Source organism: Aotus nancymaae, unplaced genomic scaffold (genome assembly GCF_030222135.1).
Source record: "Aotus nancymaae isolate 86718 unplaced genomic scaffold, 86718_ANA_hifiasm-v0.15.2.pri h1tg000108l, whole genome shotgun sequence".
Lineage (NCBI taxonomy): Eukaryota > Metazoa > Chordata > Mammalia > Primates > Aotidae > Aotus > Aotus nancymaae.
The window spans coordinates 38,811,636-38,825,000 of NW_026988523.1; the positions used below are offsets into that span (position 1 = coordinate 38,811,636).

The 13,365-nt window shown below is 43.5% G+C and overlaps 1 protein-coding gene and 1 long non-coding RNA gene across 4 annotated transcripts in view; one reads left to right on the top strand and one right to left on the bottom strand.

Moving 5' to 3' along the window:
• Positions 1 to 13,365, top strand: part of LOC105715371 (uncharacterized) — a 51,492-nt gene that overhangs the window by 1,679 nt on the left and 36,448 nt on the right. The window lies entirely within an intron of this gene.
• Positions 5,182 to 13,365, bottom strand: part of KCNJ10 (potassium inwardly rectifying channel subfamily J member 10) — a 33,112-nt gene continuing 24,928 nt past the window's right edge. For both annotated transcript variants that reach the window (XM_012449690.2, XM_012449689.3), the window contains one exon: positions 5,182 to 10,169. In XM_012449690.2, coding sequence (XP_012305113.1) covers positions 9,030 to 10,169 — 1,140 coding nt within the window. In that variant the 3' untranslated portion in view covers positions 5,182 to 9,029. The remainder of the gene's footprint in view (positions 10,170 to 13,365) is intronic.

A 13,365-nucleotide genomic window follows, 5' to 3' on the forward strand; every position in this document is an offset into this window, starting at 1 on the left:
CTCCAGAAAATTACTCACACAGAAGACCCTGCCGTGCTACTAAAAGTCCCCCCAGTGCTCCAAAACTCCCTGGTCATTCCTTTGTTACAGTATTTGTCACATTGCTTTGTAATAACTGTTTTTGTTTGTTTCACTGTCCTAGTTTTCCATCAGGATACTTTGAGTTCCTCGATATCAGAGATTATCTTGTTCTTTTCTGTACCTTAATATCTAATACAGTAGTAGTAGTAGCGATTCAGCAAAAGTCGAGTTGATTTTAGAGGTTCTTCCTACCAGAATATTTCTAGAGTGGCATCTTCGGATTGCTCCCAACTCCCAGTTATTTTCCCTTTTAAATATCCTTTATGTATGTCAAGGTCTCCTGCTTCCCCCACCTCACTCCAACCCTACCTACTCCCATGAATTTCTCACCAAGGACTGTAACCCATTAACTCTTCCCTTTCCTTTACGTAGTGCACTTATATAGTCTGCATTGTAGAATTTCACACTTTATTTTAGATTGTGTTCCTAACCCTCACAACGAGGTTGTAGGGTTCTTGGGGGTAGAAATTATATCATCCTTGATTTTTTTTCCATTATTTGTTATTTATTGTAGTCTTAGGCACATGGTAAATATTTAGTAAGTACTGATTAATTTGATTTTACAGAATGAGCCTTCTTCCTAGTGGAAGTCCTCTAGACTAGAATAAGAAAAGGAGGTGACTTTATCCAGTCTGAACATGCAGCTTCCAGGACTACCTGCTACTCATCCATCCTACATTTCACATTTATCCTTTGGAGATGAGCTGTGTTCATCTTATACATTCCATATTCATCTTATGATATCTCTATGTCCTTTTATATGCCTTGGTATAATTATGTGCCTTACATTGATAATTCTAACCATTTTTTGCAGTATATTAGCCATATATAGTGGCAGCATATCACTACTCATATCATAATAATGATGATGACGATGATGATTTATAATAGCTGGATTTGTTGAGGACTCATTTGCAATGTACCAGGCATTATGCCAAATACTTTTCATGTAAGGTAGACATTCCAACCTTTACAAATGAAGAAAACCAAGGTTTGTGAAGATTAAATAATTTTCCTAAGTCACATAGCTAACTAGTGGCAGAGCCAGAACTCAAAACCCAGTCTGTCTGACCTAGAATATCTTAATCATTATGTGGCTGACTTGCTAATAAAATGTTGATCATAAATTCTAATTTTCCTGTGTTTTCTCTTATTGATCTCTCGTCTGGATATTTTGGATGTTCTCTCTCACTGTGACTCTTTCTATCTCTGATTTATTCTTTTCTTCTGCAAATAATAGATAAGTGAAGCTTAGTTCCCTAAGATAGAAAATATGGGAGGTAGATGTCTGAGGATTAACTAAGTAAGGGTACTTGTGGCTGGACTGGTTTCGGTAGTATGGCAGAAAGGCCTCAGTCAATCTATCCCTACATGGCTGTCCTAGTAGAGAGATGGGAGGCACCAAATTTAGGCAGATAAGGAAACAACTAGTCAAAAAAAAAAACAACTGCACTTTGGGAGGCCAAGGTGGGCAGATCAAGAGATCAGAAGATTGAGACCATCCTGGCCAACGTGGTGAAACCCTGTCTCTACTAAACATACAAAAAAAGTAGCTGGGTATGGTGGTGCATGCCTGTAATCCCAGCTACTCAGGAGGCTGAGGCAGGAAGGGGAAGCACTTGAACCCAGGAGGTGGAGGTTGCAGTGAGCCGAGATCGCACCACTACAGATAGTAGTTGTGGCAACGAAGAATAGAGTGTAGTCTGTAAAACAAATTAGACAGAAAGGCCCAACTTTAGTTACTATTTCTGGGTGGAAGAGAAACATCACAGGGTCTAAGGACCCCATATTGAACTTATTGCATTGGGTTTAGGGATTGTATCTTCTCATCTCCTTCAGAAAGGGCTACATGTTTTCAAGTGCTCAACTATTCATTACCTCTTGGACTATTACTTACAATCCTTCCTAATTCCCCCTTTCACTATCTCCTAGATTTCCATCCTTTTAGAGCCAATGACTAGGGAAAGCACTGGCTCAACCCTAGTTTCCCTAGCGGGAACCTTGTCCTTGTTCACTATACTACATATACTCTCATTACCCTTCTGTATCCACTATTCGTCTTTTTTGCCCTGTTCTGTGTTCCAAGAGGTTAAACTCTATGGGTAGCATCACTCAGTCTCCCTTGTTCTCTGGCTTCCCATTAGAATAGACCAGTAGGAGGCACTGGCAGATCTTTGGCAGTGTCTGAGTTCCTCACCTAAAGCCATGGCTTCTGTTGAAGCTATAGCTCCCTCCTTTGGGTGCCAGTCTTGTGGTTCCAGTAACTGTCCCTTCAGATTTAAGGCTGGTAAAGGCTTCCTACTTTGTGAGTGCCTGGGTACATCACCATATCTTGCTGATGTATTAAACTTGCTCATACCTTTGCAAATAATTCCTTGATTAAAACATGTCCATTGGCCTTTGAGTATACCATCTGTCTCCTGCTAGAATCTTGACTACTTTAATCAATTTCTTTTTCACTAGATTTTGTTCATAAGTCTTGCTTTGTCATTTCTTTGGAATCTGTTTCTAATTCTTTCCATTCCCAGCATCCTGAACCTTAGTCCAGACCTTCAACAACTCAACTAATACGTGGTGAACACCTATACTATACTAGGATCTGTGGCAATTGCCTTTCTCTCAAGCTTTAAAAATCTCTTAACTGATTTAATGTCTTCTGTCTCAATTCTAATGCCAAATTGATATTAATTAATAGCATTTTACTTAGATTCTTTCCCCCATCAAACATCTTCAGTGGTTCACAACTGCCTAAAGAAAAAAATAATGAACCCTTTTGCCTGACATTCAGTCCCACCATTTTCTGGCTTTAACTTACCTCTCCAACCTATTCTCCTATAAAGCCCTCTGTTTTAGGTTCACCGTTCCCAAAATGTGTCTTATGCTTTCTTCCCATGATACTTTGTTCATGCCGTACTTCCTACAAAGAGTGCTGTTTCTCTTGACTTAAGTGCTATTTGGTTTTTCAATGTTGAACTCAAGCCTCAACTCCTCTGTAAACTCTTCCTGGACTTTAACAAGTGAAATAGTCTCTCTCTCCTCAAAAGGAGGTAATGTTTATTGTCTGTTCTATTTTTTAACAGTAATTACATCATGCCTGTTATCTAAGTTTTTTATAGTTAGTTCACAAGACATACACGCTCCACTGCATACTTTAGGCCAGTTCTTTCTCTCCTTTCTTTCTTTCCCTCCTGCTAGTTTATCGAGCATCATACATGTCAGGCACTATGTGAGGTGCTGGGCTGTACTCGTGACCAAACACTTGACATGAATCCCATTCATATGACACTTGAAGTCTAGTAAGCTACGTAGACATTAGTCAAATAAATTCACAAGCGATATACAATTGCAGCTGGGGTAAGTGCTCTAGCTTTTAAGGGGATTTATTTGATCTCAGATGGGCATAGTAAGAGTTAGGAAGGTTGGCCGGGTGAGGTGGCTCATGCCTGTAATCCCAGGACTTTGGGAGGCTGAGGCAGGCCGATCACCTGAGGTCAGGAATTCAAGACCAGCTTGACCAATAAGGTGAAGCCCCATCTCTACTAAAATTACAAAAATTAGCCAGGCATGGTGGCGTGCGCCTGTAGTCTCAGCTACTCAAGAGGCTGAGGCAGGAGAATAGCTTGAACCTAGGAGGTGGAGGTTGCAGTGAGCCAAGATCACACCACTGCACTCCAGCCTGGGTGACAAAACGAGACTCTGTCTCAAAAAAAAAAAAAGAAGGTTGGAAAGTGGAAACTGGCAGGTAGTGGGGAGAGTTCCACAAAAGGAATAGCAGGTGGAAAGCCCCATGATTGTACATCCCTTGATGCATGCATTATGTCTTATATTGCTTGGTTAGCTGAGTGATACCTTCCACATAATAGGGACTCAGTGTTTGCTGATTTTTCTTGAATCTTATGTCAAATGTATTCTAACCAAACCTCTTAGATTGATACCATCCCTTGTCTACTTCCTGTTCCTGTGAAATGTTTCCCATCGAGATCTCACTCTTTTTAGAACATTCTGCTAATGTTATATCTGGCATTAGTACTTGGTACCTGCTATTGCTTTTAGTTATATTTGTTATATGCTACTTGTTTTATTTCTCTTTCCTTACAAGCTTGTAGATTTCTTTAACATTTTTTTCTTGTTGCCCAGGCTAGAGTGCAATGGCGCAATCTCGGCTCACCACAACCTCCACCTCCCAGGTTCAAGCAATTCTCCTGCCTCAGCCTCCCAAGTAGCTGGGATTACAGGCATGCACCACCATGCCCAGCTAATTTTGTATTTTTAGTAGAAAAGGTTTCTCCATGTTGGTCAGGCTGGTCTCGAACTCCCGACCTCAGGTTATCTGCCCACCTCAGCCTCCCAAAGTGCTGGGATTACAGGTATGAGCCACAGTGCTCAGCTCTTTAACCTTTTAAGCCTTTTAGGAGCTATACATGTCCTTTATCTTATATATCTCCTATGTCTTAGGATTCATTCCTAATATTTCCTAAATGTTGTATTTAAGTACTTATTGATCATCATGAGACCCAATTTTCTCCCTCCTTCTCTCTCTCTCCCTCTACTTCTGGGGAACAAAAGTCAGTGACCATAGAATCTGTTGCCTCTCATCAGAGAAAATTCAGGTCTGGCTATTAACAACCAGACCTTTCTCAGGCTACTGACAAACAAGGGTAGAAGAGAAATCCATTTCTTTGAGACTTAGGGGAAGAAATGCCTGGTGATTAAAGGAATAAGCTTACAAAGAACCTTGAGGATATATAAGGAAAACTGGCAACAAGACTACATGGTAGCATGGAAGGGAAATTGGGCTTGTGATCACTGGACAAAAGGGACGATACCCGGGATCCAAAGCATCATGACTTTTATGGATTAAGCTGAGCCAGTTTTCAGATTCCTGGGTCTTAATGTTTTTTCAGTATTGTCCCATAAAAACCAACTGTGAAAGGAACTCACTAAAGCATGAGAGAAAAATTAAACAGAAGAGGCTGGGCCAGGCAGTCAGAAGTTTTTCCAGCACAGTCTAATTCAACCCTTCACTCCCATGGGTAGACCTAGGAGTTCAGACCTCGACAGTATTGGTTTAGATTTCTAAAAGAAGCTAGATTGACAACCAAAGAGTCATCCATTTTATTTAATAGCTTATTCTTAACAGACCAAAACAAAACAAAACAAATCTTACACACCTTTTTTTCCTAGATAAATTTGACCTGGGTTAGTCTTTAGTGCAATGAATGGCAAACTAACCCTAAATCCTTCTGCATCAGTAGATTTGGCCATTACTGAGCCTGGAGGCTCATGCTAACTTTCCAGCAAAGGTAGTGTGTTACTTTACAAGTGAACAAGGTTAGCTAGCAAGAGTGAAGGACCAGGGCAGCAGCTGTGGGGAGGGCACAGTGTCCCTGACTTGTAGCAATAGTATAACTGGCTTCCTTTCTCTGCTCAGACCTTATAGGAAAACTCCTGATGATCTTATTAGGCTGACAAGGGTTGTGGGAATAATGGAGTGAAGCATATTGTAGGGATTTCAGAAGCTTCTCATGGAACATCACCATCCCCTAGAGGAGCTGGTAACCCCACTCCTCATTTTCATTCAGAAGCATCAAAACCAAAGTATCACCCTCCATGCCCAAATGCCAGGATTAGAACTCTTCTGGAATCCACGGCTTTCTCTTTGGGAGACTGGGCCTCGGCCTTGGGAGATCTTAGGCCCAACAGCTCTTCAGTCCTGGCATTTTTGATTCCAGGGTTGAGGCTTCCCTTCAGTGCCTCCCATACACCAAGGTGTTCAGCTCCTCAGTTTGATTCCAGGGGTGAGCAATAGCAGCTCCCACCCCTGTGGAAAACAGGGAAATACAGTGTACTTCATGAAGGGAAACAAAAAGGTGCTTTATTTTATTTTATTAATTTAAAAAGGTACTGCAGTGGCAGGACGCTGCTGGGGATGCGGGCACACAGTGTAAGTCGTAGATTTTCCAAGACTTCCCCTCCCTGTTGTCCTCCTAGTTCTCTCTTCCTGGTCCTATCAGTAGCGTATGATTCAACAAAAGCCTTCGTGAATGCCTCCTTATTTCCGAAAAGGAACTTCCACCCCTCCCTTTCCCATTCCCAGACTTGAAATCCTTCATCAGCTATCTCACTTCCATCTTGAAACCAGGACCACTGATTGTAAGTCTGAAAATCTGAGTGTTCTACCCCATAACCAGGGCAAGGTATCTGCCCCCATTGCTAAAGTCTTTGAATATTTCCCTTCTGTACATTCAATATATTTGGGCATATATACATCTATATACATCTTTCTATATATATATTATCTCTGTTTCTTTCTTCTTAGATAAACCTTTCATATGTGTCATATCCTAATTCCCCAAGCCTCCCCACTTCTTGTTTGCGAGCCTAAGCAAAACTCAAGAGTTTATTGATTTCACTAGGTCCTTCAGCATCATTTTTTTCTCATCTTCACACTCCAGGTATCTTCCCCCATCAGTTGTTTTGCCCATCTTCTGAAATCTCTCCTTTTAACACCTGTGCCTACTACTCTCCTGACATTCCAAGTCCATGGTTGATATGGGGGCCCATTTCTCACAGACCTGGCTGCTTCTGAAGCTCGGCCTATAGGCTGAAAGAGGATTTCAGGTCAGAGGAGGCAGACTATAGTCCAAAGAACCACTTAGAGTTAGGAGTGGTGGTAGTTGTTCCCTGTGGGGGGCTCATGGGAGAAGATGCCAGATTGCCTGAATAGGATGGCATGATTTAAAGTGCAACTTAAAGCAAAGCCTGGGATAATAATGAAGGAGATTCCAAAGGGTAAGTCAGAAACTTCTGTTATCCAAGAGGCTAGGGGCTTGAGTCTGGGGGCTTAGAATAGGCAGCAGGGGAATGGGAACAAATTAATCCCTTCAGGAAGGAAACATACCATGGCAAAATAAACCAGAAGGAGAATAACTTGCCAATGGATAAGAAGATACAGATACACATATACACACACACACACACACACACAGCGCAGTACATCTTGTCCCCATACACTGAAAGAAATCAGGTAAATCTAATGAATAAAGTTGAGAATGCAGAAGCTGGCTCTTTGCCTTCTGTTTTCTGTTTCAGACTTTTCAAGTTTCTGTGGTTCTTGTTTTTACACCAGCTAGAAGGTGATGGTGGGGTTTACAGTAGATGCACAATGAAGGGTCTTCATTCAGTTAGTTGAGTTTGAGGAGAGATCAATATAACAAGACCTTGTGCAATTATAGTAGGTGGTAATCATGGGTCTAGCCTCAAAATTTTGTGTTTCTCTGCAAGGCTCTGTATGTAGATGCATGTATATATTCTGTGTGAGCATGTAGCTTGTAACAATTGGCTGAGATCACCTTAAATAAACTGCCACTTGATTCATAGTGGGACTATGCAGTACCACTGTGTGGGCTTCCTTGGTACCAAAGTGAGGCCAGAAAGCAGTCTAGGGATTTGGGGCTTTGAGTAAAGCTCTGGTGCCTAAATGTCCTTCCCTGACTGTTACCACAGACCCCACCAGGGAACAAGGAATAGGCTGAGTCTGATCTCTTAAAGTATGCTTTTTAACTTGCCTGAAAATGGCCTTATGGCAAAGGAGAGTAGAGATGACATTGATTTTCATCATTTTATACCAAGTCTCAGGAATGGCTGAGGGAAGCCATGGTTATTTGATCAGACAGTATAATTTCCTCTCCTCTTAGCATAACTGGCACTTTCAGAAGGCACTGGGAGGTGTAACTGAGAATAGTGGCTGCCAGCCACAGAGTTCTGCTTCTGCTTAAACCTTAACAAAGCATCACCAATTCCCAGAGGCTCTCTACAACAGTCTGGAAATCTGAGAACTTGCCCATCCCTCATGGTGGAGCTGGGTTAACTTTCCAGGGAATCTGTGCCCTGTGAATCTAGTTTTACTTGAGCATCTGTGTTAAGAGAGGAAGGCCCTTGCATTTCCCCTGCCTTCTCCCAAAGGGTTGGAGTTAAGGAAGAAGGATCTAGGCTGGGCAGGAAAGGAAGAAAAGAAGCCAGGTACGATGTAATCTGGATTATTATTTTCAGACCTTTCCATGGGGCTTGGGCACTGAACTCTTTCTTTTCAAAGGAACATATTGACTTGTGTCCTTCCATTCACAGGACATGGAGAAACAGATCTTCCCGGGGCTGCCTGGAAGATAGGTTTAAAGTTTTAGACAACAACTTGTGTTAGTCACTCCAAATTGAAGAGTTCAGAATCCAGGATAGATATGGATGGTTGTATGTTTACATTTCTTGGGCCAACTCCAGTTCTCTGAGAACAGAAGCTATGAGGGAACTGGGTATCCTGAGAGTGTTCACTTGAGAAACTAGCAAGGGAAAATAGTGGTGACCATGGTTCTAGATTATGGTCAGAAGTTACCAGCAGAAATCAGCTTCACAGTGACAAACCCTGGCTTCTTTCAACAGAGGTTGGTAAAAACCCTAGGATACAGTGAGATCAGATTCCTGTATTTCTGAAAGCACAGACAGCAATGTGACCATCAAAGAGAGTCTTGCCTTTGGGAACTTGCTAGATGGAAAGGTAGAGACAGAGGGAGCTCCAGCCTCAAGTCACCAAACTTCTTGGTGGGGGCGGGAGGTGGGGGAGTCTATCCTTCCAACCACATGGTCCTCCTAATGTGAGTCTCCAAGCATGGCTGAGGCCTTCTAAGCCACTGCAGCCTAATCCCTCTCTTTCCCCCATCCTGGCTTAAGGAGGTATGTATATTGGGGCAGAAGTAGGGGGAGGAGAAAGGGGACAGTGGGAGGGGAACCTGGACTCCAGTTGGCCTAAGCTAATGACAGGCCACTGGGTTAAAGAAGAAGGAGTGGAGGATGGGTGCTTCCGGGGATTTCCAGTAAACCCAGGCAGTATTCCTTACCGGGGCATTGAAAGAGAGGAAAAGAGACCAGAGGAATGGGGAAGTGGGAACAGGTCATCAGACATTGCTGATGCGCACACTAAGGGCACTGCCCTCCTTCTCAGCCTGCTCCCTTAATGACTCCTCCAACTTGAGCTTTTCAGGGTCTCCATAGCGTACAGTGCTGTCTCGGAGGCCACTAGGAGAGGCCACTTTCACAACTTGGTCAAAAAGGCTGAAGTCAGCTATGTATTTACCACTGGCTGACAGTGAGATGGCAGGTGTGAACTCGTAGCCCCAAAGGATCTCCTCTGGCAGGTAGGAAGTGCGCACCTGGCAGGTGGCACTGGTGGACTCCACCGTCCCGCTTAGGATCAGCACCAGCTCGAAGTCGCCCTCACCACTGCGAAGAGGGAGATCTTTCAAGGGACTGGTCTCGTCTACCACATGATAGAAGGTAAGGGGTAGAATGAGGAAGGGGCTGTCAGAGGCTGTGTCTACTTGGAAAGTCACATTGACCTGGTTGAGCCGGATGTTCTCACCCTCCTTGGTTTGGTGGGTCTGAAGCAGTTTGCCTGTCACCTGGCAGCCAATGAGGAGGCTCTTGCGCATGTTGGCAACTCGGATCATGAGGCAGGGCTTCCCATTATGAGAGGCTACAACTGCATGCTGGCTGAAACGAATGGTCTCAGCCCGCTTCTTAGGCCGGGCAATCTTCGCCAGGAAGGTACCTGTGATGAAGATTTCCAGGATGGTGGTGAGCACCAGCTGGGCAATAAGAAGCACAATGGCCAGTGGACATTCCTCACTGATGTAGCGGAAGCCATAGCCGATGGTGGTTTGGGATTCCAGGGAGAAGAGGAAGGCTCCAGTGAGTGTGTGCACCTGGACCACACAGGGGGTGTGGTTGGCGGGGGGATCCAGCTCCAGCAGGTCCCCATGTGCCACAGCTACCAGATACCACACCACTCCAAAGAGGAACCATGTGCCTGCAAAGGTCGCAGAGAAGAGCAGAAGCTTGTAGCGCCACTGCATGTCAATGAAGGTTGTCCACAGGTCCTTGAGGTAGAGGAAGCGCTTGTCAGCAATGTGCTCCATTCTCACGTTGCTGCGACCATCTTTTGTCAGGACTCTCCGCCGTCGTATCCCTGGGCCCATTAGGGGCCGGCTTTCTGTCTGAGTGGTTTGACTGTAATACACCTTGGCAACGGACGTCATCTGAAGGGATCAAGACAGCATAATGGAGGTTATTGTAGAAATCTGGCCAACCCCTAACCCCCACCGCACAGGAGAGAGGAATTCACATTCATTTGGGTGTCACTTATGTGTTCTTGTATTAACAAATATTTATTGAGCACTTGCTCTGTGCCAGGCACTGTGCAGGGGCCAAGGCGGGTGGATCACCTGAGGTCAGGAGTTCGAGACCAGTCTGGCCAACATGGTAAAACCCCATCTCTACTAAAAATACAAAAAATTAGCCGGACATGGTGGCAAGCATCTGTAGTCCCAGCTATTTGGGAAGCTGAGACAGGAGAATCATTTGAACCTGGGAGGCAGAGGTTGCAGTGAGCCAAGATCTCACCACTGCACTCCAGCCTGGGTGGCAGAGCAAAAGTCCATCTCAAAAAATAGTAATAATAATAAATAAAAAAAAAAAAAAGAAAATGACATCATACTCTCTAAGAACTCACAGCCTAGTGAGAAAGATGCCTATTTAGTAAGCAAATAATTGCAATACAATCTGATATTTGTAATTCTTAGAGGAAGAGAGGCAGAAAAGAAAGAGTAGTAGCTTCACAGTTCCTTGAAGGTGAGGGTGAGACTAACGAGAGCCTTCACCAGAAAACTAGTCCTTGGAAGATCTCTAATTTTGAAATAGGATCCCTCCCCACACTCATGAATGGCTATGAAGCAAGACATGCTATCCTGCTGAAATCCTTCCAGGCGAATCCCCCTTAATACACACATATACACACACACACACACACACACACACACACACACACACACACCCTTAGTTTCTTCATTCGCTTCTCTACCTCCAAGTCAATACCCACTCATGATACTAAGATACTCATCTAGTTCAGAGAATAGCAGAAACTACCCATGCTTTTACCCTTCAAGATGCTCTCTAAGTGCCCAGACCATTTCATTTTTTATCATCATCATCATCTGTTTGCATCATCTGGGCAAATTTGGTCTGAGTTAGAGTCTAGGGCAGTGTCAGGAAGAGTACAGATGAGACTTGAACAAAAAAGAAATAAGCAGTGCTGGAGGAGAAACAACATGTTGAAACCTCCTGGCAGCACTGGGACATTTTCTCAAGGACTGGCAGAAATGCCAGATTGTGGGTGGCAAAATTGTTTTGACGGAGTGAAGTAGAAGAGCTAGGGGTGTATATTAACTAGCAACTACATCTGCACAGGCTCAAATTCAGGACTGCTATGTGTTCTGATATCAGTAAGTGGGACAAGGCACTGAAATAGGAGACAATTCACTTAATACAAGGTGCCTGGCACCCTTGCCCAAGCACTAACTTGTACTTTTCCAGCACTGAGAGAATTTTAATCACTTGACTCTGGATCTGATAGCCAGATCTTCTGCAGAGGAGCAGGGTGATCTCTGGGGAGTTTGGCCCTTCTTGGAGAGGCTCATTACATTCTCCATTCCAAGAAGTCTGAACCATTGCATTGTATGATTCTTCACACTGCCCACCCCACTCCTCACTCTTATTTTCCCCATGGCCTCACCCCTGGAAAACTTTAAATTATTTGGGCCCGATTGTATGCCCAACCAGGTAGGCACTGAATTGAAGATCACCAATGGATGAGAACCCAGAGAATGTTCAGAGGCAACAAGAATGCCCAATTTACCAGTCCACAGGCCATTTGGAACTTCTGTTCACGAGAGACTATTCAGCCTGACCTGGATGTCATTCACTCCCCTGTATCCTTGGCTGCTTTGGAACAGAAAGAAAGCTCTGCAACTCTGAAGTTTGAAGAATTTGTATTTCAAGCCCAAACAAAGCCCTGTTTAGTACTCAGTAGTAGTAATAATAACATAACCACCATACTGCCTGTATCTATATACCATTTTAGAATTCACACATTAGAAGTCCTTCTCATTTGATCCTCAAACTCTTGAAGAAAAAAAAGATGTAAACTCGTATAAAAGATTTTGAGGAATATTAGAGAACAGAGGAAGTGATGTAAAATTGGAAATGAGTGAACATAGTTTTAATTTTCAAAAAGAAAAATGAAGTACCTTTCACAAACTACAGACAAACAGGTAAGATATTGATCCTAGGCAAGATTCTAGAATGGACTGTTAAGATTATGAGTACCTGGGCAGGCTAGGGGTAAAGGAAGTTATCAATAGGACCCAATGTGGATTTACTAAGAACAAATCACATTGAAATAACCTAATTTTGGCTGAATGTGGTGGCTCATGCCTATAATCCCATCCCTATAATCCCTATAAACTTTGGGAGATGGAGGCAGGAGGATAGCTTGAGGTCAGAAATTCAAAACCATCCTGGGAAACAGCAAGACCCCATCTCAGCAAAAATTTTTAAAAATTAGCTGGGTATGGTAGCATACACCTGTAGTCCCAGCTACTTGGCCGCTGAGTCAGGAGGATCGATTGAGCCCAGGAGTTGGAGGCTGCAGTGACTTATAATCATGCCACTGCACTGCAGCCTGGGCAACAGAGTGAGACCCTGTCTCAGAAATAATAATCTAATTTTCTTCTATGATAAGGCTACTAAATTGACAAATCAAAAAGTGCAACAGCGAAAGTGTACGTAAACTTCAGAAGATTTTTGACAAGATCTCTCATTATGACCTGGGGATCAGATAAAGAAAAAATGAAGAGAATGCTGATCTAATTAGGTGACTTTAAAAATCAGTGGTACTGGTGAGTGGACCATGATGGCCTGGAATTCATTTTCTATTCATGCGCCAGAGAGCTTCACCTTTGGCCTTGCCCTATTCAGTTTTCTTAACATGAATTTCATTCAAAACTATAAAATGCTGTGGCCTTCAATTATGAGCCTGACAGAAAGCTGGGACAGATAGCAAACACAAGAGCTGGGGCAGAATTATGATCCAAAAGGAATCAAATAAGTAGTTCAAGTCTGGCCAGGTGCAGTGGCTCACGCCTGTAATCTCAACACATTAGGAGGCTGAGGCGGGCAGATCATGAGGTCAGGAGTTTGAGACCAGCCTGGCCAATATGGTGAAACCCCATCTCTACTAAAAATTCAAAAATTAGCCAGGCATGGTGATGCACACCTGTAGTTCCAGCTACTCGGGAGGCTGAGGCAGAAGAATCGCTTAACCTGTGAGGCGGAGGTTGCAGTGAGCTGAGACCATGCCACTGCACTCCAGCTTGGGCAACAAAGGGACTCCATCTC